A 27,541-nucleotide genomic window follows, 5' to 3' on the forward strand; every position below is an offset into this window, starting at 1 on the left:
GAAAAAAAAATTAAATATGGTCATGAGAATAGGCATACTTTAACTACATCAAAAATAAGTTGTCATCAACACAACCTGCAAGGTTCCCACTCACTCAGTGCCTAACAGCAGGCTTTAACCCAACAGAAAACTGACAAAAGTACAAAAAATATTTAATTGTAAAAGATGAACAAAAACCTTGAACATACTCGTATAGTAATATATCATTTATGCATTCCAAAGTACTGTTACATACTTCAGCAGTAAAAAAACAAAAAGGTAATTCAGACCCAGCTCGATTTCAGAGCCCCTGACCAGTCTAGGGGATGAGGCAAACAGAGCTTGGAACACAGTATTCAGAAAAGTCTGACAGCTTCAATTTGTCCATGAACACACTGGAAATGAATAATAAAAGGCCTTCAACAGCATTACAGGTGGCAGTAACGAAGCCACGGAGAGTTTCTACCTGGCCTTGTAACGCTAGAACCAAACCAAAGCACCTAAACATACCAAAGTTAGAAACCTAAACATACCAAAGTTTATAAAATTTTGGTGCCAGTACATCTGTTAAATGCATCGATGTCCTCATATTTAAGCCGTTTTCCGCAATTTTTTTTTGAACTGTCCTTAATATTGAAAAAGTTTAACTGGAAAGTTGCACATGGGTATTTACAAAATACAACTGTGTTAAGTAAAACAAGTGAAATCAGAACTATTGTGCAACAGAAGACACAAAGAGGAAGAGGTCAGGAGACATACAGTAGGATTTTTCCCAGGTAATTTAATATGCAACAATCATCATCAGATTAAAATGTTTGTAAAATGTCCATCCTGTTTTTTTTTCTTAAAAACAGCTCCACAAAAGAAGCAAAGAGCAACAAACACAAAGGAAAAAAATAACATGTTTTTTTTTGAGTAAGACCTACATACAATGAGCTTCAAATCATGACTACAAGGTGTTTAAAACCTTCTAGGATATCAGTGACGTATGTGTGTGTGTATGTGTGTAATTGTGTGCGTGCGTGTATGTATCCTTTATGTTTGTGTTTTTACGAAAGGTCCATAATGTGTCCGGGAAAGCTTTAAGAGTCAGAGGAGCGTGTGCGAAGGGTTGGGAAGGTTATGAGGAGGAGTCTGGCCCGTTCTTTACAGTCTGGATTTCACCTTCGCCAGTTTTCTCTTTACCTGAAACACAACAAAGTTCAAACTCAGCATCACAAACTAAATAAAACATGTCACTTCATACGCTTTTGAATGTTGGTAAGAATATTTTGAACTAGGGCCCGCCAGAAAGAAAATGTGTATTTCTCGAAATGGTTAATAATCATGCTGCGTCCAAGACAATTCGCAACTCGAAAAAAACAAGCTCCGAGTTGTGAAAAATTAATTCAACGGCATCAAACTCAGGAATTACAGATTGGAAATTCGAGTATCATCTGAGAGCTACGATTTTCCGACTTGATGTCAGTGACAGCATTGAACCCGGCCTTTGTAACAAAAGTTATTTGTCGAGGTTTTCACGCATAATTTGATGCAAAATAGTAAATATGCTTATATTTCACTCTAATAATGGCCAAAATTAGCATATATTAGTTGTAGTTTGTTTCGGGTTGACTGACACAACACGCAACAGCTGGACGCTCTGTGTTCAGAGACTTCCTGCACTAAACCAACTCACTGCCAGTCCTGCCTTCTCTGCACCGTTGTGCTCTCCCTGCCTGCCAGAGGAAACTCTCCTCCGCGTGGACTTTGTATCTCCCTGGCCGTTTGTGTCGAACTTGGCTGCACAGCTGGTCTGTCCGTGGGTGGGGGGCTGTCTCTCTTTGTCCTTCCTGCCACACAGAGCGCCCTCTGGACTGGACTCTAGCTCTACCTCAATGTCTCCCTCACTGCCCAGGAGGCGGGTGAATGTCTCTACAGCTCTCCCTGTCTCCTCTCCAGGCTCTCTCCACCTCCACCTCACCCTCTCATTGTCTCTGCTCACAAATGACCCCCTGCTGAGAAAAAAACAAAGCTGACATCTGAAGGACAGGATTAAATACCTATTGGTTTAGAGACATTTAAAAACACCACACTGAGGGCTTTTCCTTTAGCTCTATCAGTTTGAATTACTTCACTTAATGTTGTCCCTTTTCTGAATCTTCAGCTTCTTTTCTCTGCTCTCACCTCTGTAGGTCAATTTGTCTCTTTGTCCCTTCATCATTCTGCGCCTGCTGTTTTGACATCTTGATGTTGATTGAGTCTGCAGACGGACTGGAGTTGGGGTCAGCTGCTCTCTTCCTGCCTCTGCCAGCTCCGCCTCCTGTTGGTGGCGCTGCTCCTTCCTTTTCAGCCGCCGGAGCAGCGGACGCTTTCGGTGGACGGCCGCGTCTCTTGACAGGCGACGCTTCTGTCCCGGCATCTGGGGTCACATTTTGACTTGGCTCATCCTGAAAGACGGTGACAAAAAAATCAGTGAACAAAACACAGCTGCAAGTCTGAATGTTGTAGTTCAAGTAAATATCTATCTTACCTTCTTCACCTCATCATTCTTGATCACTGGGTTCTCGTTGTTTTCCTGCGCCCGACTCTCTGTTGGCTCTATGGCAGCGTTGCTGTTGCTACAAGACACACATAAAAAAAAAAAAGAGAAAATAAATAAATAACACAACGATGAATCACCCTCTATTAAGGTGCGAGCAAGTGTTTGAATATGTTCATATTTTTTATAAACGCTGAACTGAATGAATAAAGTTGGCGTCTTGGTGAAGAATGAACATGAACAAGTGTGTTTCCATCTGTATGCAATGAACTTTGAACTTGTTCTTTTAAAGTATGAACCGGCACAACACAAACCTGTTCTTGTTGATGGATGTGGAGCTCAGCGGAGAGGAGTTGGTGCTGGTGTTGCTGGCTGTGTCTGAGGCTGGGGTGGTCTTGGTGAAGATTCGTCTTCCTGGTACCGTTAGGGGCTTGTTCACAGCTCCCAACACTGGAGCTGGTTTAGGCTGCGAGGAGGTGCAATGATCAAGCATCAATGTATCATTCAAGTCAATATTAATGTGTTACATCCCCTCTCAGACACAAACGTTACACTTGTAGACTCTGAATACTAATATATTCATAGGGATGTTTGAAAATAATACAGTTTTTCTTCTTAAATTTAACATCATAATGAACTCTAGTTTCCTGAATTAATACCAAGAAGGCCCTCCACCCACTTAAAGCAAACCTTACATATTACAAACTGATCTCAGCTCAGCAATGCGCTGACTACATAGTTCTGTTTACAGAGGTTATGGAAGCATGAAACGTTTTTTATTTACCTTCCCAGTGAGCAGCATTTGCCTCATGTCTGTCGAAAGATACTCCTTATCATTTTTGAAGTCCTGTTGAAATGAATTAGTAGAAAAAATCAGATTAGCATAAACTGCTAAATTACAAATGTCAACTACAAAAAATCAGGATTTTGAAAATGTGTGCCTTTATTTATGACAGTGTGGACGCTAAGTGTTGTTGAAGAAGAGTTTGAGTTGCTGTGGTGCCACCCACCACAGGGGAAGCAAAGGTTGTGTTTATATTTGAGAGGTTTCAAAGGTTTCTTTTAACAAGTTTTAATGTATGATCTTCACATAATGGTTAATGTGTGTGTGTGTGTGTGTGTGTGTGTGTGTGTGTGTGTGTGTGTGTGTGTGTGTGTGTGTGTGTGTGTGTGTGTGTGTGTGTGTGTTGCCTTGTCCTGTATGATGAAGAACTTGGAAGGTAAGACGGGGTCTTTCGGAGAATCCAGGTGACACGCGGTGCTCTTGTTGGCAATCACGAAGAGGGCAACATCACAGACAATGTACAGCTTCTGTAGCCACAACATCACAGACAGATTATGAGCTCGTCTGATAACAGTTTGTGCTTCCTTTGTTTAAATTAACACCACTTTACCATTAACATTCGAGTCTTTACCGTTTGAACAGCCTTCTGATTCAACATATGCTAAAATATGGATAGTCACCATTTAATTTCATCATGAATTATGTATTCTATACATCCGCAACTACCAATTTATTTTCCGCAAATACAAATGTCTGTTCAATAGACCTACAGCTAATTTCATGCCGACTCTTTTACTGATGTTGGTTTATCCCTGTTTTATTTTAATTTATTCATGAATAAAAAATGTGTGTACCTCATTGGCCTTTGTATCATCGGGACACTGTGCATCCTTGGTCTGTTTGATGTTCTCTACCATCTTTCTTAGAAAGGCATGACTGTTGTTCTCATTCTTAGTCATCAGGACTTCCAGCATGAACCACAGGCACCTACAACAAATAGGCATCCACACAATTAACACGTTGCATATCATGACTTGATCATTTGTGCATTTTTACTGTTGTGAGTCTAAAACATTCTCAAATAATATTCAGCTGTGTCCTGGTCGTCAGGGACAGTGTTGGACACAAACCACTTGGTCAACACTCACTCTTTGATGTCTTTGAGCTGTTCATATTCATGTGGTTTTGTGAAGTCTGGGTCGTGGGCCAGCAGGTGGATCATGTAGGGAACGACATATTCAGGAAGGAGGGAGACAAGTTTTTCTGCAGGGAGAGAGAGAGAGAGAGAGAGAATAACCACATTTAATTTCCACAAGGATGTATGTGCTTGAGTATGTATCCCTGTGTGTGTGTCTGGAAAAATATGAGCTGAGCATGACAACGTAACAACTGATGCAGGATAAACAAAGCACTTAAAGAAAGTTTGTCCTTGATATACCTTAGCAGACTTAGCTTAGTGAATTAATGATGTAAATGAAACATGTGACTGATAAAATTTACATATAAATGCCATACTTCATCAAACAGTTTAATAACCTCTGACTGGAGAATTAACACCACAAACTGTTTCTTTCTCATGCTACTGGTGTCCAGTGCTCTGTAAAATGACAACAGTAGCAATGTGCACTCATGGAGCACGTGAAGTTTCAGAAAAAAAAGAAAGAGAAAAAAAACGTCCACAGGTTAAACACCGACCCTGAGCGAGCGGATTTTGTTTGATGTACTCTCTGCGGACGGAGATGTTTTTGAGGAGGCACTGTCTGGCGTGGGCGCGGCGCTCCTTCACTGGGTCCTTGGCACAGAGGGCAAAGACGGCCAGGTACTCCAGGGGCAGCATCAGCTTGACAAGAGCCAGGTGCAACTTCTGGGCAAAGATCTGACGAACCTGGTAGCACTCATCCTGCAAGTGAGGAGAAAGAAACTTAGTGATAAGAGAAGAGAAAGAGAAACTGAGGGGAACGTTTTTTTCTTCCCGTCTTCCCAGATGTAAAAGTGTAACTAACATTGATAACAAGGCCGCAGAGTTGAAACTGTTCAGGTGTGATGATGTCATGGTAACAGGGCTCCTGGGCCAACTTCATAATGGCTCCACCTGCGGCCAGCCTCAGCCGAGACATGTCTGATTTACTGCAGGAGAGAGGGAAAAGCAAGGGGAAGAGGGATGACGGAGAAAGATTTAAATAAACATTTATAACTTGCAAATCTGTTCTCAGACAGTTATTAACTTCATAAACACCAGCTTGTTTGTTTTTTCTATACTGAGGTCTGTGTCTAACGTGCATCTGTTTTGAGATCCTCCTCATTAGCACCAACAGCTCTGCTCTGACTGGCCACCTTGACCTTAAATCACGGACGTACCTGATCTTCTTCTGCTCTGTGAGGTCGCCCTCGCTGACCAACATCGCTGACAGCAGGCGTAAGGTGGAGTTTGCCGACTTAGATTGGTTGTTCTTCATGCCTAGTAACCAGCGCACCAGCAGCTTGATCGCCTGCACCTGTAGGGACAGGAAGAGCATAAATTACAAGGACAAAAGTAATAATTATTAATCTGACAGGACTTAAATTCCAGTTGGGTTTGCCTCTTACCTTAGCTAGAACCTCAGGTGAGACTTCCTCATCAGTGGTCCACAGCTTGCCGTTCTTGTTTCCCACTGACTGGAAAGACGAAGGGAAGCAGTCACATAGTCACATATTCACTCTTCTTTGTTTAAATGTATTATACTCAACCAGAAAAACATTTCCTACAGAAAATGCATGTAAATGCTGAAGGATTTCCAGTGCTGGAAAGGCTGAAGCTATAGAAAAGTAAAACTTGTAATCGGAGAGATGAATGGTGCTAAAAGCAGTAAAAATGGGAAAATTTTGAAAATCCTGAATGTATGAGTCTTTGAACAGTTGTAATTGACGAACATCACTGAAGCCATGCTAATGTAGCTAACGTAGCTAATAGTTGAAGATTTAAAACAGAGCATTCACACCATTTGTTCAAAGTTGTCATTTACAAAACCGTTCCCGCGACACTGCTATGACAACACGAATACAATACCAAGTATGTCATCATGTACGCAGTGGTCTCGCTTGTATGTTTAAGTGCAAACTTTGTTCTTCTCATACCCTGTCATTCATGAGCAGGTCCTTCACGATGAAATTCGCCACAATGGATTTCATTGGTGAGGCAAACTGATCGGGGGCCAGCATGGAGATGTGGCCCAATGACACCAGTGGAGTAATGAGCTGCTCTGGGACGTCTGCGTTCAGACTTCGTGACAAAGGCTGGAGATAAAAGATAACAAAACAGATCGTAAAGGGCAAAGCAAAAAAAAAAAAAAAACATTAAACACCATCTTCCATCTGTAACACAAGGCAGATCCCCCTACCTCAAAAATCTGTGCCAGCTGCACTTCCTTGTTGTTGAAGATGGCATGGATACAGTGGACGGCCTGCTTGGCCTGGTGAGGTGTGCCCCGCTTGGCTTTCTGGTGCAAGACGGGAATCAGGGTCCTGGTGGGCACAGCAGATATTAGGCTTACACAACAATATTAGACTTTACAATCTCATTCTTCTCATAAGCTTGCCTTTATTGTGTAGTTGTCATATGTGAACACAATTTTCCCTTTTTAGCTCTGATTTGCCAGTAGCTTTATTGTATGTAAACTACTGCTCTGGAAAGGTGTTCAACAAAAGGCACATTGTAAAGTCTGAATTCATCACTTTCTATTCACAATCTTTTCTCTTACGATCTTATCTGTTGTAGCTCCGTCTCAATCTTTTGCCCAGTGTTTCTGAAAATCTGGATGGCTGCTTCTGCCACTTTGTCATCCTCCATTTTCAAACACTGGAGCAGGGACTCGTAGGTCTCTGCTGAGTGAAACGCTGTGGGGTGGGTGAATGACAGGACCTAAAGGGAATGAAATATAACAGATATCATTTACTTTCTTACCTTCATTCATCAGAATACCTTTCAGATATACAAGTTTACCCTAAAAAGACAGCAATAGTGTTTACTTTATGTTAAAGCCACACCATTTAACACAAACAATCATGCACGTTGCAATACAGAAATTAACTTTTGCATACTTGAAACCTCTGTGCTTGGTCCATGTTAAGTACCTTGAGTAGCTCCAGGCCTGAGCGGATGGCTGTATCAGGGGTAACACCCTCCTCATCGTCATCAGCTGTGCCCTCAATGGACTTATTGAGCAGCTTCACCAGGGCACTAAAACAAGACATTTATTATCATCAACATACCACTGTAAATTATTAGTATCCTTCTCATAACCTAATTTAAACCATTGTTTTCATGCAAATTTAAGCACGTCGGGGTCCCCTAGCACAACATTCAAGCAGGAATTAAACATTTAAGAAATTGTTATGCTGTGCAACTTGAGTACTTGAAGTGATTCAGCTGGAGTGCTCCTCTCTCATGGTGTTTTTCCATAAAGCAGAAAGGGTTAAATATGTGCCCTGACTGAGGTCTGCAGTGACACCTCACCCCCACTAGGTGTCTCAGTGAATGAGAAAAGCCTGGTAATGTATTACACAATAGCACAGACAGAGTACATGAAGCACATCAGAGACAGGGGAACACACACACTATTGGTTCTCCTTTGTTTATGTGAACTGTATAAAAAGCCCCTTAATTCTAATTAAACAGGATTTCAAGGCAATGTCATGCCTTTTCATTATATTCTTTTGGGATTATAATTTAGACTTGCAAATATTTTTGGTTTGTTGTGAAATTTAGAGAATAAAACTGAATTTAAACCAGGATAGTTGGTGTGTTGAAAGGATCGTGAATTTTTCTGACCTGATGGCCTCGGAGTCGATGTGGACAGGAGCAATGCGCTCCAGCAGGAACTTGACCATCTCCAGGAAGGGGTTGGTGGGCTGTTTGGGGAACGTCAACTTCCGAGTGATCTCCCTCTGCACCAACAAATAGGAATACTGTTAATACCAACGTTCGTGTATGCATCAGGGACAAGTTTCTCTCTGAAAGACTTTCAGTCATATTGCAGTTTCACATAAATCAAACCAAACACATCAGTATAACAGGTGCAGATGTTATTTCTGCTGCAAGATTTGCTTTGTTATCTTGAACCAAGCATTAAGTATTGATTATTTGAGAATAAATGTTCTACCCGTCTACTACTATGAAACTTCTATAATGTTCTGTGACCACAATTGGAAAATACTTAAAAAAAAAAAACAAAAAACAACTATTATCAGTTTGTAATACAACTTCCCTCTTTCTCTGAGCGACCACATCACCCCCTGGGATTTAAAGCTGCATTGATTTATTTCCATCTTAGGCTCAAAAACAGACTCCCAGCATTGAGCCTCGTCTCTGTCTGCAGAGTTAACACCTGTGTCGATGTATTAAAATAAGACAGATGAATGGCTGCCAGTCTATGTGTGAGTGTATATGCTAGATAGACAGGTGTTCAGTGTCCTCTCACCACACAGATCTCAGCCTGTTTACAAGAGCAGGTCGGACTGATGAGCATCTCCAGCTGGACCCGGAGCTTCTCGTCCTCCCCGAGAACCTGGTTGAACTTCTTCATGAAGTCCTGGGCCTTTCCTGCATCTGGCAGGTTCTCTGGAAACACCAGAAACAGAGTTTGGATTAAGCCTCATGATTGATTAGGACGCCAGCTACTTAATCAAGAAGAAATCATCTTTACCAATGTGGAGATGTGATAGTGTGCAGCAGTTAAAAACGTCTTTGTGTTTATTACTTACTGGCAATACTCATCAGCTTTCCAAACATGGCTGTGTTATTGGCCTCAGACTAACAACGAAAAGAGAGAGATACAAATCAGATTTACTCAAGACTTGTGCTTTAAAAGATAGGGGAGATGTCAGTTTTGTGGATTTGAGTGTGTGTGTGTGTGTGTGTCAGCGCACCACTGGCAGCTTGTGCAGGTCCAGCAGCTCTTTTACAAGGCCTCTGAGCATGTTCTGACACTTCCACATCTCATTCAGAGCCCTGGAAACAAGGATCAATTACACAAACAGAGGGGAAACAAGTCAGAGGAGATGCTGTGCTATGTAGTCCTTCTCTGTTGCCATTACGCTGCTTCATATAAAATATAAGTATAAGTTTAGAGAAAATATGGATCTAACAGGCCAGTATTCAGTTAACAATCTAAAATGTGTGATTGTTAAGTTAAGTTAAGAATTACTTTATTAAAAGGGAAATTCATTCATGTGGTGCTGATATTGCAGGTTTACTGACTTGACAGCGTTTGTGTCCAGGCAGGCGTACAGGTAGTAGAGACACTTCATCTTCTCCTCTGTGTCCAGACTGTGAGGCACCATGTACTGAGCGAAGATCTTCTCTACTAGTAACCTGTAGACAGGAGCAGAGTTCACAGTGATGACGACTGTGATTTGATTATGATATCTATCACAAATGTTTAACTCGCAACTTGCAACACATCTCTTCCTACTAGCTGCTAAGGAGGAAGAAAATATATTACACATCAGATGCTCAGGTCTCTGTTCTTTTTTTTTTAAGTATATTTTTGGGGCTTTTTTCACTTTTATTGGACAGGAGAGTCGAGAGAGAGACAGGAAATGGGAGGCAGAGAGGTGGGGAATGACACGCAGGACAGGGCCGCTCGGCGCTCGGCGCGGGATCCGAACCGGGGCAGGTCTCTGTTCTTTTAGCTGTTTCTCTAAAAGTTCACGGTTTCTCATGGCAACAGCCACAAAAAACACACTGACCACCAACACCAACGATGTGATGAGTACAGAAGACTGTTCTCACTTGTCGTCAATGCTGTTCTGATAGTATATGTGCAGCAGCTTGTCTTTGATCCAGCTGATCTTCTGGGCAGACTCCTTCCCGGCCTCATGGTGAAGACAGTATTTCTTATAAAGCTGAGCCAGGCCCATCATGGCCTCTTTGCGCACACGCCACTATAAGAGATGGGAGAAGAGGGGAAAAATAATTTAGGAAAGTATTATATTAATATACTTGTCTTGATTTATAAAAAAAATAAAGTACATACTACACAGTATTTGTTAACTGCTTTACAATGACCACCCAAAATGCCATCTAGGTCATTTCCTGCATGGCTATAATAATATCTGCACCACTCAGGCACCATAGTGAGAGCTCATTTATCTCACCCTCTTGTCCAAAGTCCTTTCCCGTACGAAGCCTAACAGCTGGTCATTGACCAAGTTGAGGTCCTTCTTTCCGGCATTAATGATGGTGACAATGACATCATGACGGATGGCCTCCTCTGGGTCATGGGAGCGCACCTTCAGATACTCTGTTCGGATAAAAAGGCAGACATGCAACGTCAACATTGTTCAGTGACGTCAGAGAGGGGACTGACTCAGAGGGAAGAGGAAGCATGCAGGAGGCAGAGTGAGTCATAATAGTAGAAGCAAACCTGTCAGGTCTCTGGCCAGGTCTGGATGGTTCATGAGGCAGTGGCTGGCGAACTTTACACATTCTAGCCTCACTGGAACGTGGATGTCATTGAACCTGGAGAAAACCATCAGTTAAACATTAAATAAATTCAGCTCATACTTTGAGAAAGCAAGTGAAGGAGTAACAAAATGATATTAGAGGTAGATTTGACTCCAGCACAAATGTCTATCCTTATAAATGAAAATGTGACCTTCACCAACCTTAGAAAGATGTCTCTTAAATTCCTTGTACCCGTCGTCAAAAAAGGATAATGATCTAGTCTTTGCTCACATTTAGAAATTTCTAACTTGTATTGATAAAATATATATGGATATTTACAACAGAAGTCCTCACTTTTAATTTGTTAGTTCTGAATGAACTCGATCAGAGTAACTCACCGTCCCAAGAAGCACTGCCACAGCGGTCTGTTCTGTGAGGCCAGCTCTGAGTCTTTGGCCCCAAACAACTTTGCTAGCAACCGTACAACAGCTAGACGCTCCTCGCCATCATTGCTCTGAAAACATAGATAAATTCTCTTTTTATCATAGGTTAAAAACAGGCAAAATGTCAGCCATCTCCATGTTGTGCTCAGCTCTAATCTGAGAGTGTGTGTTTTGTTCTTACTTTAAGTTTGAACTCCAGCTGTGGCATGACAGAGGTAAGCAGCATAGGGTCGATGGCAAACAGTTCCTGGATAAGGTCAAAGACGTGTTCTGACAGGTCGCTGACTGATGACTTGCCCATCACTAAAACCTGATTGAAGAACTGAGGAAGAAAAAAAAACAGCATGAGATAACGACTTGGTTTGACAAGACACAGGGCCGAAACAGAAAGCAAATCATGTTGGAAGATTCTAACAACAAGTGTGAGAGAACCAAAACTACAAAGTCAAACTGAGAGCAGATAACTGAGATGTGGAGGGACGATAAACACAGTGGAGGATGCTACTCACGTTTGCAATGCACGTCTCTATGGTCTGGACGGTCCTCTTAAGCAGAGTCTTGGCAAGATCGTACGCTTGCTTGTTTAAATTCTGTCCCAAGGAAAGTTAAACAGTAATTAGTTCGCTCAATTATGCGCACTTCAGTTTAACATTCACACATGCACTGAGCTTGGTGTTCAACTGACAGTGGCTGAAAAACATGCAGGGCTCATTGTTGTGAGATAATGAAACAAGCTTGTGTGCTGAGCATCAACATTTTATCATCAGATTCAGCTTCATTTTGAACATTTAAGAAGACAGAAATACATCAACAACATCAATCAAAATTACACTTAACAATGTAAAACTTAATCTGCCTCGTGCCTACATCATATTATAATATGCACGTGCTTGTTTGTGCATCTCACCTTGTGTGCAGGGATGAGATTAATGAGGATGGTATCCAGCAGCTCCTGTGTGACTCCGTCTCCCTCCATGATGATAGAACTCATCAGGTCCATCATGTGCATCTGAACCTTCTGGTTATGGCTGTTGCTGTGGACAGAGAGGGACACAGAGACTGAGACATGGACATTTAGTCCCCGAGCGTTACCTGAAGAACATAGCTGAAAAAGGTAATGATTATTTAAATATGACGACCCATTTCTTGATGACTGAAGAACTAATGAAACAAAAATTACTCATATACCATGATTTTATTTGTATTTTCATCCCTAAAACGTCGGTTTCCTGTATTTCTAGGTAAGCGAAACAAGAGCTAACAGAGGGACAGAGGTAGAAAATAAGGTCTGATAAACCCCAAGATATTTCAGAAGGAAATTAATAGGACACAAAAAAGGACACAGCAGCAGATAACAAGGACCTTACTTTATGACAGAGAAGAGTGTTTTGAAAAGCTGAATGAAGATCTCGTTGCAGTCCTCCAGTTCAAAGCAAATGTTGTAAGACTTCACCCACGCCAGGTTCTATGAAGAAAAATACACAAAAATTACATTTGTTCATCGGTGATCAATAATTCAACAGTTTACTTCATAGGGCTGAAATCAACCAAAGACATTTTGGGTCAACAGAAGCCCTGAACTTTCGACTAGACATCGACTAATTAATACATTTATAATTTATTAATTATAAATAATAGGGCTGACCCAAAAAAACCTAAGCTTCGAAGCTTCGATCACGGACTACATGATTGATTACCATGGCAACAAACGATCTTTTTTTTTTTTCCTTTTTGACACGGTTCTCATCGGCAATTGTTACATTAAAATGAGTAGGCTACTTGGCACCTGCCTGATTTTGGAGATATGCAGTGTTTGTTTGCCATTACTTTCATTACTTTCATTATTTCCGCTACGATCTGCTTTATATTAAATCGTTTTTGACCTAAATATTGTGCACTGAAATTAATTACACACTCGAGTCGGCTTGTTTTGCGCACGCTGTGAAAATGCTCTGATTGACTTGAATGGGAGTGAAGCGCTGTGGCGCCACGGAGACAGAGGGGCTGTCCCATTCCTCCACACTTGACTCAGTGCGCTTGGTTACGCACACACTTTGGTGACGTTTTGCCGGCGGAACGTATATTTACATATAGTGTGCAAGCATGGATTGACGGAACGATACGAAACGGAGCCGTTTTCGAGGTAAATACAGGGTAAATACGGAGACTGCTTGCTGAAAAACTGTCCCTGAACGCAACGCGCATCAGCGGTTTTGTATGAATTTACCTCGAAAACGGCTCCGTTTCGTATCGTTCCGTCATTATCTCATAGCGTGGTGGTTGTGCAGCTCACAACTTGTCTACAAAAGCGCTGTGGAGTTTTGGGATTTTGTATTTGATGAGTTTGATGAGGGAAACCAAGAAATTCCCTTAGCCTCCATAGCGTAGCTCTGAGCAGCCTGCTGCTGCGCTCCGCTGTACTAAAAATAGCTTACACCTACAATTAAAGGTAACGAACCTACTGCTATGACTATAGCAATTATGGCAATGGGCCAATTTGCCAAAATGTTGAACTATCCCTTTAAAGCCGCAAGCGGCTATGACAGGCCCTCCACGCCACTCGGCGTCGTGCTCCGGCGACCCCCCGGTCCCCGCTACCCCCGGGGCGCTCTTCGAAATGCCCGCGCGCCACCGGACGCGGGCAGCTGCGTCGAGCGTCGTTCCCTCATCAAACACGTGAAGTTTCGAGGAAATCGGACAACGTACGATGGAGTTATGGCAAGTTTACGGTTCGTCCACCAGGGGGCAGTAACGGGATGTGGGCAACTTTGCCCACAAACGGCGATAGCATCAGATCGCAATTTAAACGAGACCAGACGTGTGTCCCAAATTTCATCCGTTTCTCGGCTTGGCAAAGGGGTCAAATCGAGGTTTAATGACGAGGAATAATAATAATAATAACAACAAATAAACATTACAATATCTGGTGTTTTTTGCGCCAGGTCACTTGAGTACTTGAGTACTAGCTTGGTTACTTGTTGTTACTTGTCGACTACCTCGTTGATTATTGTGGATGTCGGATTACAATAGGGTCCTCCCTGTGACGTTGTCACTGGCTCGGGCCCTAATAAACAGTGCTGCTGGATCACAGTCTCATCTACTCCTAAAGTGTCTCTATGCGCAAGATTCAGATCATACATGTAAGCCCAACTCTGTAAGTAAATAAAACAAACAAGAAAAACGAAAAAATAAAAACATGAACAGAGCATGATGAATATAAAATATGACATTAAAAAGTCATAATGATGAGATAGAAAGTTAATTTTATTTTATTGAGATTAATTCAATCGCATTTCCTAAACGGGCTTGTGGCTGCCGGTGATGGCGGACTTCACCGTGGTGCATTGTGGGATTTATACTTGGCCAAATACCGCTCGGATGCGGTCTTACCTTAAGTGTTGGTAAAGTGCAAATCAAGCGCGCTGCACTTTCGGTCGTTGGAGAAATGGGACACACTTGCGCACTGACACTAAGCCCATGAACGCGCACGCCAAGCGCCCAAGTGTGTAAGTGTGATCGAGTGTGCATATTGGGACAGGCCCAGAGACCCAGGTCCAACAGCGTAGCGAGGAGAACAGCACGTGAGGAAGATGAAAATGAGGAGGGATTTAGAAATAAAAGCCTGCCCCCAATAAAGGCCGAGTCTCCTGGGTAATTTTGTAAATAAAGGCCTCGGTCCTCCTGTTGAAATTAACACGACAAAAAATCGACCAGAATTTTGGTCGAGCCAGAATGTATTGACCAATAAATCGACCAGTCAACTGGGAGGTTACAGCCCCAGTACTTTATGTTTGAACAACAATCCATAAAACACATGTTGGAGTCGGACAGCAACTGATTATTATTTTCCGTAGGGATGAAAGTGCAACTATTTAAATTTGATTGAGTCATTGTTTGCTAATCCCTTCCTCAGCTCATCATGTGTTTGATCAAATAAGGGTCTTACTTCCAGCAGGTAGAAGTATCTATTGAACTGAGGGCTCTTGGTGTCTTCTAGCCCCTTCAGCTGTCTCGTGATGAACAGGAAGATGTCCTGGAGAAAACACAAGGAAACATTTGAGCATGCAACAATAGTTTTTGATCTTTATAAATCTTGCAAGTTCTCAGCACAGCAGATTAATTCAGATTAAACAGCAACAAGGCTCATCTCTGTTGTTTTGAAGGGAACACTTACTAGATGTGTATAGCACCTTGACGTCTCATTTATCCATGCCATGTGTTCAGACTCAAATGCTACAATAAAACCAGTTTCAAGCTAAAACTAATTTAAGATTAATGGCTTGGTGAACATGAACCCACTGACAGCGTATGATTTGACTGTAAATTAACAACAGCACATTCATTAAAAAACATAAAATCGGCAGTTCTGTGAAGCTTTGGCTACTTTTGGACCATTCGTTGGTTGACCAGGGTCAGTTCCTCACCTTGAGTTTGTCATGAGAGGTGTAGGGAGCCTCTGGAGCGTAGATCCTGAAGATGTCAGCCAGACAGCAGGCCACCAGTAGCCGTACATCTTTGTTAGGGTTCCTGAGGAAGAACTCAGAGGCGAGGTGGAGCGCCAGGCTGAGATACTGCTGCTTCTCCTCCTCAGAGTCTTGATCCATGTCCATGTAGGTCTTCACCACCATCTGTGTGACAGAGCAACACGAAGAGGGTGAGATGGGAACCACTCTGGTTGGCCAAAATCATCAATTAGAAAAGGTGAAATGTTTGACAGCTCTGCATCGACAAAATCAGAGTTTAGCCTCTTCATCCTCCGTAGCCATGGCAACCAAGGTCTCACAGATGAGAATGATGGGAGAAGTATAACTTAGGAGGAGGCTGCCCAAATCCATCTCAAGAACAAGGGAAGATACACCTTACAATCATTACAACGGGCAGATGTTATACTTTAAACACAGTAAATTGCCTGTCCAGAGAGAAGTAACAGTGTGGCAGCAGGTTTGGACTCTCTAGCATGATACACTGAAATAACAACAGAGGGGAATGTCACTTGAAAGGCTCTACTTCTGTTGGCGGCTTTGTATTTCTATTGCGGTTCAGATGCGAAAAAAAAACGTTCCAAACTCTTCTGTATGTGTCTGACTGTGTTGTGAACCATGTATCAATGTTTTTCCACAGCATGATACCAACTCAACTAACTCCATTCAACTCAGTTTACAGGTACTTCTTTTTTCCGATGCAGGTCATATCCCCTGAAAGCAGCATCATGATTATAGCAATGGCACACAAATCTTTCATTGGAAGCAATAGAGAGAAAGTACTAACAACATCTTTGGGACTGCAACTTCTACCCAACTTAATCTCCTCTCATAAATGACCTTCTAAATGAGCTCTTTTCATTTTCCCCAATCGCAGCACGCTGTAACTTTTACAGAGTTAACGGTCACAATAGAGAATGGGGGTTTACAGTTCATTTGACTTTGCCTATTTTGATTATCTCATACCAGACAAACAAGGTTAAAATTATAGGATTTTTCCAAAGTTGTATGCACACAAATCTCATAAAGTTCTTCTGGACAGGACCAAGGATGCAGCACTTTAACCAACCATTTCCTCCATGAGTGTGTGTGTGTGTGTGTGTGTGTTTGTGTGTGTGAGAGAGAAGCAGAGCAGTGGAGCTCACTGAACAGCCAGGCAGCCAGCTGGGGTGGGGGATGGGCCAACAGCTCCAACAACCTGCAGAGCAACACACTTGCTCCTAAACACAGACACACACACCCCTCCCAACCCTCTGCTCGTATGACCAGTAATAGTCACAACCCAGCCGGTGAGGACTATCTACTGAGACGAGCATGTAGGCCCATTGACCTGCAGAGTGCGTGTGTGTCCCCGAACCTTTAATTTACTTAAGGTAATTTGGACATAATTTTAGCTCCATGTAAAACTGTAGGAGGCACGTTGCAAATAGCTCAACAGCTCTGCAGCTGTGCAGTTTGTGCAAAGAGTTAAATCAATATTTACCCACAGTTTAACCGTTTAATTCACGCAAACAGCTCTGCCAGCATCTGATAAACCGTGAAGCGACAAGCATTTCCTTCCTCAGGGTGAAATCAAAAACATCCCTCCTTCATGTCGTTCAAACAGGTTTGCAAGGGTTTTGAACTCTCCGGCTGTGTTCAAACACACTGGGAGCACAGTGGACTGCGAGGACAGCAGGCAAGGGCAGAACAACATCATGTAGTCCAGCAAAAAGCAAGGATGTGACATTGTAGCGCTGCATCTGGCAACGTAACTAGTGAGCTAACTTAATAGATGCAAGGACATATTCCTGGTCAATTACTTTGGTTAACACACAGTCACACACACGGCAGTTCTCCAGTTCTCCATCACCACGGAGTAGGGATGCACATGATTAACCGTTTAACCGTTAACCGATAACAAGAACTTTGACCGATTAATACGGTAATAATAATATATAATAATATCGGTTATTTATTTATTTTATTAGCTCCTTATGTCGTCAACTCATGGGAGTTCACGTGCCTTCAGTCATATTTCCCAGCAAGAAGTTATACAGGAGGACTGACAGTATGTGCAGCAGCAGCCCCAGTGAAGGAAGGTCAGACAATAGCCTACATGGACATAGGTGTGAATCACCTGTAACTACGGCGCTGAAAAAAAAAAAAGAAAAAAAAAAAAGAAAAAGAGGACGTCGCTGCTCTCCAGCCTGTTCACCTGCAGCTCTCCTGCAGCTCCACAGAGGAGCTGTCAGAGGAGCTCTGCTGCTCCTTCAGCCTGCTGTTTGGCTGCACTTTATAAAACAGTTCTACATTGGACGATCTAACCTCCATATGAGCGCGATCAGCTGAGGCAGAGCGCACTGATCAGCTGTGGTGGCGCACGTGTGTATTTAACAGCAAAAAAAAGAAAAGAAATTGGAGCGATACATTTTTATTTTATTTTTTTGGGGCCGTGCGCCGCAAGTGTCTTAATCTTATCGGTTAACGGTTAATAATCGGTTAACGAGCGTCGGTTATCGGTCAGAAAAAAAATTAAAAATGTGCATCCCTACCACGGAGGATAAAATTGTTAATGCAGACATCTGGGCAGAGATTTAGCACCTGGCACACCATTATAATATCTATTCTGTTACTTCCTGGATTGTATTCATATTCATATGCTACACAATAAAATTATATAATACAAACAGAGAGACTTGAGCTTTTTACCAAAGGGCTGTTTAATTCAGAGAAAGATGCAATCGCTATCAAAAGTATCTCAAATAAGATGAAACACACATCTTAGTCTTGAGTAGGGTTGTCATGAGAACGGATACTTCGGTACTAAATCGATGCCAACATGTAATCCTGTCGGGACTGACGCGAGCAGTATACGCGCGTGAGCGCTTGTTTTGTGAACGCGGCCGGACCTCGAACCGCTCCAACTGCCTGGTGTAGCCTATGCCTCAAATTTTAACTCATGTAAAACATGATGCTCTGCCAGTGGTGAGGCGTTTTAGACCAGAGTGAAAACAAACATTCGTGAATGCGAACGTACAAGCTGAAAAATTAAATGTGTCACTCTCACCCTTGCATTTTAAATTCTGTGCAGTTTGAGAAGTTGTTGAAGCAAAGCTGAGTTTAAAGAGGAACTATGCAGGATTTGTAGCTTAACTTTGTAGCTTAACTATGCTACATTTTTACACAGCTTTGGCATTAATTGTGATGGTTCAATAAATGGCTTAACTTGTTACGAGGGACAATGAAGGCTCTCTGTCACTTACTGCGTCTCTTGGCTGAAAACCAACTTTGCAAGATCAGCGCTGCCGCCCCAGTGACCCAGCTCTCGTCTCTCCGCACTGTGACACAAACGCCCCCATAACCCGTAATCTCTTGTTTATGACAGATTAAACTACACAAATATACACGTAGTAACATCGTACTGTATATGATATATAACGTTATTGATTGATCTCTCGCCGGCTTCGTTGTAAACAAATGCACATGGCCAGGACGAGGGTTAGCAAAACAGCAGAAAAGCGACCAAAATCACTGGTATTGGTATCGACTACTGAAATTCTGGTATGGTGACAAGCCTGGTCTTGAGGGAATATTTTAACATGTTGTTATATACCCTGATCTGCTGTTCTTGCTCAGAGATGCAGATGAGAAGATTGATACCACTTTCATGTCTGTACAGTAAATTTAGAGCTAAAGCCAGTGGGTTGTTACTGAGTAAGGACTGAAAGGAGAGGGACATTGATTCTCTGGCTCTACAGTCTAGTTAACTTACTACATATTTCTACCAGCACCTCATCAGCTCATTAATTAACCAACAGGGGGCTATGTGGGGCTCTATGTCCGTGTGCCTGTGTGAGGGTATTTCCCAAAATACTAAGACCTGAAACTAAAGGAACTGTTTTTCCCTCTGAACAATAAATGTAGTTTGAAATAGCCGTCAGTACAAGACAGTCAGATCAAGCAGATGTTGTGTCCTGATTCTGCATTCTCCTTTCTATCCAGACACACAGAGGCTTTCTTTCATAAATCAAAGAACATGACCAGTCTGTGGTGGTAACGAAAAATACTTTGCCACTGGCTACACTCAGTTGCCATTCGCCTTTACAACAATAATGATCCTTATTTGGCCTTTTTCACCAACAGTGTTAGGTCTGATGATCTTAACAGTTCATATCTGTGAAAATGCCTCAAACTACAATTACATTATTTGGATTCACGACAGGAATCCCTGTGTTTCTCACTATACACTTCTACTATGCTCCATGACCCACAACAGTACGCTCACGAGTCACGACAGTAGGCGGGGTATCAGACGGCAGTGACAGGCTGCTGTCGCGCTTTTTACTGCCATGTGATATAGAGGAAATATGACCACAGCAGATTATAGAAATCGATCAAAAATGTATCGCGTTTTATCTCCCAGCCATAGGGTTAGGGTTAGGGCTAACCTTAAAAACAACTACTTACTTATTACAATACAGTCAGTTCTACAAAATCAAGTGTATAGTATAAGATAGTTACATGAAGAACATTACATTACACTGATTCAACAGGTTGATTTCTGGCTGCGTTCATTCTGCACATGCTCAGGACTTGACGTACTCATGCACGCATGCACGAGCACGCACAAGCCGTGCCTGGCTGCCACTCAAGCGAAAATGTCAATCAAGAAATCCCCCGCCCCAAGATGGACTTCAAGTGAAACCTATTTACTACTGGACATACTAAAAATCCAAATATTACGCTGGCAACACATTGCATACTTCCGACTCCAAAAAGCTCTCTCTTCTTCTCCTGCTGCTGGATTCTAAAAGTAGGCATATGTCACACTGCCGTTTAATAAAGATAAATAATAACAGCAAAGACTGCACTCAACAAACAATGTATTTCCATGTTTCTGTTTTGGCACAGTTGTAGCACTTCCGTAACCAATATTGTTTTAACCAATACAATCACTCACGGCTGCGCGCACATTGAGATGAGCAGCTGACAGTGACGGTGACAGTTGTGCCACCGTTCGATCCTCCGTCGCTCACGTCGTGAGGACGGGACAGCCACACACATTTGTATACTCTCTCTTGATTTCTTATCGGCTCGGTTCAGTTTTTGGAAAACGTGAAATCTGTTGTTTATCTCGCGTGCTCTCTTTTTTTCACACTCCCTCGCTTGCCCTCGTATCGATCCGCATAGAAATTAATTTTACTGTAGGCCTATATGAAAACAAGAACTAGTGAGGGGGGAAAAAAACAGACGCGCGGACACCACAAAAATGAAACACTGTAACGCCTGTGACAGTGATTACAGCTGACCACAGCTGGCCACGGTAGTCCAGGTCAGCCCCACGTGTCAATCACGGGCTACAGAGGTTCAGCGAGACGCATGAGCACGTGAATTAATATTATCATTGATGACGTATGACACGCATTGCCAGGAAAGATCCGATCTGTCTGTTTAGACGCATTGGCAGATATCCGATTTGTATCTGATTCATTTCCACATATAACTGGGGCCTGAATCTGATCTGACAATATCCGATTCAATGCGCATTTGTCCCGTTTACACGTTCATGTTACAGATCCGATCTGAGCCACTTGAGAGGAAAAAATCAGAATTGGGCCACTTGAACCGTGCAGTGTAAAGACAGCCTTTGTAACCCATCATGTATACACTCAAGCTGAAATCTTCAAACAGATTGATTTAAACCAAACCTATTTGACATCGTTTAAAACTGTCCATGTAAACCCACCTAATGTTGTTAACCAAAAGTAATTTTGTTATCAAAGTTAATTAGCTGCGTAAGAAAATATCAGTAAACCAAAGTATCGCAATATTTTGTGATAACTGTATTCCATTCTTTGAAGTGCTGTATCAATATTTTATCATTCATTTACACTGTGTCAGTGGTTTTGTGGGTTGTGTACTGGAGCCTCTGACAAATGGTAAGTCCTCTGCACAGATTGCACAAAAAATGGTGTTGTTGGATGTTGAAGCAACCATGAACCTTTTGAGTTTTTTAATAGTTGAGGCACAAACAGGATTTACTATGCAGCAGGATGTTATAGGCCCTGTGAAATGTAAATAGAGGTGCAACTGTTCATGGTCTGACTGTATAAAATAAACAATAAATACATTTGTTTGTGCATGCAGCCTTGTTTGATTTTTACAATGTGAGTTTTTGTAATAATAGTAGGGACGGCAGAGTACCGATACTAGGTATCAGGATTGGGCCGATTCCAACGTGATTTCAAAGAATTTGGTATTTGTAAGGCTGCCAATACCAGCCACCGATTCTCAAGGCAAAAAACTTTGTGTTTCTTTCCTTCCTTTATACAAATACCAGGGTTACTTTCCACTATGTACATTAAAGGTAGAGTCTGGAGTTTTGTTCGTTGCAGTTTGTAAACAAAACATTCCAACTGCGCCCCTCCTCTCGGGCTCAACTGTGTAGCCTCCTGCCCCTGACAGCAGCAGTTGTCAAGACCGCAAAGGAAAGGAAATACAGTCCGAGTGAAGCACTGGAGCCGTGGGCCGAAAACCGACTGTCACCAACAACGGGAGCCTCCGTGTTATGTTGTTACATGTGGTTGTGGTGAGCTGGGAAGACGGTGTTAGCGGCGGATGCTAACCGCTACTGCTAGCCGGAGTTAGCATCGAGCTAGCTCACTACAACAGCCCTAACTTGTTACCAGTCGAGGCTTTAATTTTCGGCGACGGTCGGGAGTCGGTCTGCGGCTCCAAGCTTCACTCAAACTGCATTTCTTTTTCTTTGCGGTCCTGACTGCTGCTGCAGAGAGAGAGAGACGTGCTAGCACTCAGCAGCATCAGGGACAGCTAGTGCGGCTAGCAGCCCTGAGCCTCCTACTCTGCTGCACGTAGCTTCACCTGAGCTCTGTCATTGGCTGGAGAGAAAACACCGACTCTCTCGCTCCCCACCCAGAAACGTCCACGTGCACAACAAAACAGAGCAAAAGACCAAAATACAGGCAGGGGGAGGGGGCGCTGCAGACACAGCTCCCACCACACAGGACTAGAAGCCCATAGGTGATGATTAAGACGGATTTATGTCTAATGTTTATTTTGGGCACAAAACTCCAGACCCAACCTTTAACACAGCGGCTCCTTAATTATTGCCGCCGCTTCAGAATCAGGTCAGGGCAGATACACAACTGGTTACCATTACTTTGTTCGCTAAATAATAAACCTTGTTAAGTGTCTTCGCTTATCAATAAACAATGTTGATATTATAGCCCAAAAGTTTAACACCACAAGTCCTTTTTTGTGTATAATCTCCTCCTCTCTCCGCTCACATTGATAGACACACACGACCAGCGGTATTGGTACTCTGTATCGGCGAGTACTCAAGAGTGGGGAAAAAAGTGGTATCGAACATCCCTAAATAATACAGTTTTGAAAAAATGAAAATATTGCAATATATCACCTTGCTTACATTATCAATATATCATCTTGTCATCCCCCTTCTGCATATGCATCGTACCTCCAGATTCTTGCCAGTAAACAGTACGGAAGTTAGTGCGTACCTACAATACTACACAACTCTACTTCTGCATTAAGATATACACACAATAAAAAAGGCTATTTTAATTATATGGCCCAGTATCTCATTACGCACAAATTTCCCTCAGGGATCTACACTGTCACACAGCATACAACACCCTGTGTCCTCGACCAAAGAATTGTTAAATGACCTTTAACAGGAAAATAGGTAGAAACCTTAGATGAGCAACAATCACTCCTCAAGGACAGGATGCAATAGCTCTGCTGTGAACAGAGTCCAGCTACATCGTAAATACGAACAACCAGGATGACAATATAAATAGCTTGTTAACACCCACGAGGAACATGATATTCAAAGAAACTTCCAGGTACAGCCAAACAGACCTGAGCCATACAAGGCCTCTCCACGTCAACACAAAACACATATTTTCAAAAGTCTTTAGTGCTTCTATCAGAACATCAATTCAATTTCATCCAGTAGAGAAAGAGTTCATTCATTACAGGTTGACATACCAATTTTGTTTCTTTATAAGGCTTTATCTTAACTCAGCTCATTAGCTCCACTCTTACAAACACATTGACCTGTCTGTTGTAGTCCGGGTGGCCATCGGGAGCACTGGGAGATATTCTGCTACATCACTGGACTGTGAAAAAAAATCTATCAGCTGTCAGCCAACCCTGTCTATCTCTTTATTTGGTGGCTGTCAACTCCAATTGTGACTGCTCTGTGTTTTGCATCAGGTATCATCACAAACAGAATCTAATTCTGCTTTCTCTAGGTTACTGCACCAAATGAATAGAGCCGTATCTAATGTGCTGCATCTGTTGAAGGCCAATAAAATGGCCAATGCAAAGAGTCTTCTTAAAACAACAACAATGAAAGTCCAAGACATCATATAACTCTTTCTTAACTTAATACAGGCAGTCCAGACATAAGGCCAACACCACACAGGACAGGGCGAGGCTAATAATGAATGGGCGGTCCCTACAAAATAGACCCTGTGGTGTGAAAACTAGACCTACAAATACACCGATAACAAAGCAGCTCAGACTTCTATACAGTAAACATACAATGCCATATGGGCTATTACATTTTTTGGGGGGGCAAATTCTGACCCATTACAGTTATTAGACTAAACTACAGAATAACCTGCAGTAGCGGCTGACTGTGCATTACAATTTCTGGCACATCAGATCAGCTGTCTCCTCACTATTTGCTCTGCTGGTTGGTGACACAACATGAATCTTAGGTCCCTTCCACAAACTGACCAGCTAGATTACTGCACATATAATTTGTCATGGCCTTTATAACTAATAAACAACATGTGGCAGGGATTTAATGTACCAGTAGTAAACATCTAAATAAACATAAACACAGTTAACAAACTGCTATTCAGCACATTAGTCCATCATGCTAAGACCAAGGGTTGTATACTTTATGGTTGCCATGTAACACTATAAAAACAGTCCTAGGATGTCAGGAAACAATTTCTGTATTGGTGTAGTAAACAGTCTAATGTGATTATGAGGAGTCACAGGATCCCATAAACACAGACGCGCACACACCAACTCTGAAACTGCTGTGAGGGTTTGAAGTGGTGCTTACAAGGGGGGAGTTAGTTGTATGTCAGCACACACTGTGAGCAAGTTTAAACCCTGTGTCTGAAGTGGCTATGATCAATACTTGAATAAAAACAGCGATGACAGTGTGAAAACACTGTGAAAGGGTTCACTTGCTGTGATGAACCTACAGAGAATTATCACTGGAATCAACAGCTCCCCTCGCAACTTAACCATTGTGGTTCACTCTCACCTCTCATCTGCAGGCAGCAGAGCAGATACAGTGACTGATGAACACAGTGGAGCATTTATTAGCTAAAAAAGCCTGCTGATGTTTGCCTGGGGGAGTAGGTAGGGACCAAAGTCGCTCAGGAGAGTGGATATTGGGCTGTATTAGCAGAGAAAGCATCACTTCAAATTAATAACCTGTCTCTGTAACTCTTGGTTGTCTTATGTCATTGTTGCACCGATTGCACTGTTTTGTTTCCACTTTCAAGTGCCAAAAAATATATTATCGCACATTGAAAGAAGGGTTGAGTGAGAGAGTGATATAGTTGCTAGTTATAGTTTTCTCCCAATACAGATATAGCAATGACAAATCAGAAATACCGGTAAGTCCAAAGCAAACTACTGAAACATTTACCCTTGTATCAGAGGTTCTCTGTCATGTATTACACAAAAACTCATCAAATCTGCAGAACACCTACAAAAAGTAGAATTTGCACAGATTGTATTGACATCAATTAGAGCACTCACTCAGTTGTCAGTCACATAATGCATATATTGTACATTTCAGTGTTGAACATGTTAAACATCATGTACTCCTCTGACTACTTGAGTCCTGCTGAAACTCAAAAAGGTCAACAGCATCTCAGTTATTATCTGCTCCAATAGTGCAGCTGTTTTCTTCAATCTGCCTTCAACACTAGTCACTGTTTTGTTCCTTTACGGTAAAGAAAAATACCCTCAGTGTGTAATGTTTCCGTTTCTTGTCTTTATCCACTTTTTCCCTCAAGATTAAGGGGAAAGGGGTGAAGGAGTTGGATGAGCTGGACCCTCCCACACCCTTCAACAATCACATATCCTGTCTTGAATCATGTCACACTCACGACACTTCTATATGAAGACATGATAATGATTGTTGTGGTGCAGAGTGAAAGGGGGCAGGGGACTGGCAAAACAACCTGCCACATGTGAGGGGTCTCTTATTACTTAATATCCAGTAGTTTACAAAGTTAGACGGGTTTTGGCATTTTGCCAGGGTCTGGACATTGATACCCGACGATAGGGGCCAGCAGCAAATGTAATGAACCCCATCTACATACCTTCAATCGTTTGACCACCTCATCGTTGCTGATTTTGTCCGTAATCTCCTTTACTCCTGGAGGATATACGATTTTTCCGTCCCCCGCCGGTTTCTGCTGTTGCGGGAACTCCATGCTTGTTGATGTCTGGTCCACACGGTCTTCTACTGGCCTCTATGGGTCAGAAAACAAAAGTTCAACACAACCATGCTACCGCACTTACCAAAAAACCTCGTTTTAAGCATCACTCTCATTTGGTAACCATCCATTTTCACAGTTTAAAAAATTGACAAAACCTCACGCGTAAATTTAACGATACCCTAACTCTGGAAACTTTTCACGCAGAAAGCCAACACTTACACCAACATGGTGCATATTATTAGCTTGCATGCTAAAATGCCCCAGCTAAAATTATCAGCTCCATATTTTTTTTTTTTTTTTTTTTACCCAAACACAGTTTAGCTACAGAAACAAGCTCAACTGCTCTTTCGGTAACCTCACGTCCAACGAAGGACTGCGTTGCTAAAAACCCACTTTATGAAGAGCAGCAGCAGCAGGGGAGCCGCCGGTGTGTAGCCACTGTCATACAGGTTATCAAACGAGCCAGCTAGCTGCGCTGCTAACATCATTGTGCGGGAAGGAAGTCGTGTTAGCGGCTAATACACGTTAGCCGTCCATGCTAACGGGCATTAGCCCACTAGGCCGCAAACTACTCAGGTACCCATCACATCTCCAGCTACGGCACAATTACTGAGGAAGTGAAGTACCCTAATCATCTTTGCCTCAAATAGCCGCACAGCTCGTGGTCAATTCCCGTGGTTTCCGGACAAATGCAACTACTTTGTGAAGTTTAAAAATGAAGCTTAGTTACTTTAGTTGCTGTCTTTTCTCAACTTCAACGCATCGCTCCGTACTGCCGCTAGTTCACAGGCGAAGAAGGAGGAGGAGGGCTGCTGCTGCCGCTGCTACCGTCGCCCTAAGCTCTCCTGCCTCTCCACTATAACTTGCCCCCACGAAGGATTTTTTAAAAACACCCTAACAAATGCAAAAAAAAAAAAAAATGCATCTGTTCTCAAACACACAACTACGGCTAAAAAATAAATAAATAACCCCGGATATTTGCCAAGCGATCCCACGGTCTTGTTTACCTCTCAAGTGGTGGGCCGTTTTAATTCATTAGTCTGACACAGGTTGGGTTTAGTTTTCGGCACAAAGCTCCCAGTCCGTTCAGTCAGTCAGCACTGTAGCCTGTCTGTGTGTGAGTGGAGGCGGTGGGTGCACAGCGCCCCCCTCGGCCGCACGGGGGTACTGCACCGACACATTCATGGCGGGAGTCAGGCACAAACAGTTCCCCTCAACTTTCTGTTTGTTGTTCACCTCAGTGAATGTGGGTGTTTTATCCTCAAATTACCGACCACTTATTACTCTCAACTACATTGATTAAATGTATCATAACCATCACTGTTAATGTAGTAGTAGTTAGTTCTGCTGCAGTATGTTCATTTAAAAGGGATGAAGTGATAGTCTTCGAACATTTATTACTGCTAGC

The 27,541-nt window shown here is 42.5% G+C and overlaps 1 protein-coding gene across 4 annotated transcripts; it reads right to left on the minus strand.

Moving 5' to 3' along the window:
• Nucleotide 1: 1 nt before the first annotated feature.
• On the minus strand, nucleotides 2-27,267 carry pds5a (PDS5 cohesin associated factor A). 4 transcript variants are annotated; one of them, XM_083984394.1, is made up of 33 exons: nucleotides 26,864-26,949; nucleotides 26,014-26,166; nucleotides 15,575-15,778; nucleotides 15,097-15,183; nucleotides 12,518-12,615; nucleotides 12,058-12,184; nucleotides 11,660-11,740; nucleotides 11,332-11,472; nucleotides 11,106-11,221; nucleotides 10,688-10,782; nucleotides 10,419-10,564; nucleotides 10,054-10,205; nucleotides 9,520-9,633; nucleotides 9,189-9,270; nucleotides 9,024-9,072; nucleotides 8,741-8,880; nucleotides 8,092-8,207; nucleotides 7,395-7,500; nucleotides 7,022-7,182; nucleotides 6,662-6,785; nucleotides 6,399-6,557; nucleotides 5,871-5,939; nucleotides 5,643-5,779; nucleotides 5,288-5,411; nucleotides 4,980-5,184; nucleotides 4,433-4,547; nucleotides 4,139-4,271; nucleotides 3,692-3,811; nucleotides 3,285-3,347; nucleotides 2,815-2,966; nucleotides 2,492-2,579; nucleotides 2,146-2,408; nucleotides 2-1,164 (listed from the first exon to the last, which is right to left on the minus strand). In XM_083984394.1, the coding sequence occupies exons 2-33, from the start codon at nucleotides 26,125-26,127 to the stop codon at nucleotides 1,161-1,163; spliced, it is 3,885 nt and encodes a 1,294-aa protein (XP_083840520.1). In that variant the 5' UTR covers nucleotides 26,128-26,166; nucleotides 26,864-26,949; the 3' UTR covers nucleotides 2-1,160. The 4 variants fall into 4 exon arrangements, with proteins under 4 accessions (XP_083840520.1, XP_083840521.1, XP_083840519.1 ...); XM_083984395.1 differs by lacking the exon at nucleotides 26,864-26,949 and adding an exon at nucleotides 27,141-27,267 and having other exon boundaries at nucleotides 3-1,164; nucleotides 2,501-2,579; XM_083984393.1 differs by lacking the exon at nucleotides 26,864-26,949 and adding an exon at nucleotides 27,141-27,267 and having other exon boundaries at nucleotides 3-1,164.
• Between the last annotated feature and the right edge of the window lie 274 nt (nucleotides 27,268-27,541).

This window comes from Trachurus trachurus (assembly GCF_905171665.1).
Source record: "Trachurus trachurus genome assembly, chromosome: 1".
Lineage (NCBI taxonomy): Eukaryota > Metazoa > Chordata > Actinopteri > Carangiformes > Carangidae > Trachurus > Trachurus trachurus.

What these genes read in the sequence shown, in the direction of transcription:
- pds5a (XM_083984396.1), bottom strand. Translation starts at nt 26,127, where the DNA reads ATGGAGTTCCCGCAACAGCAGAAACCGGCGGGGGACGGAAAAATCGTA. An exon ending in TGGCAGTGCTTCTTGGGACG is followed by an intron (nt 10,783 to 11,105) that starts GTGAGTTACTCT and finishes GGTTTTCTCCAG; the next exon opens with GTTCAATGACATCCACGTTC. An exon ending in ACAGAGCAGAAGAAGATCAG is followed by an intron (nt 5,412 to 5,642) that starts GTACGTCCGTGA and finishes TCTCTCCTGCAG; the next exon opens with TAAATCAGACATGTCTCGGC.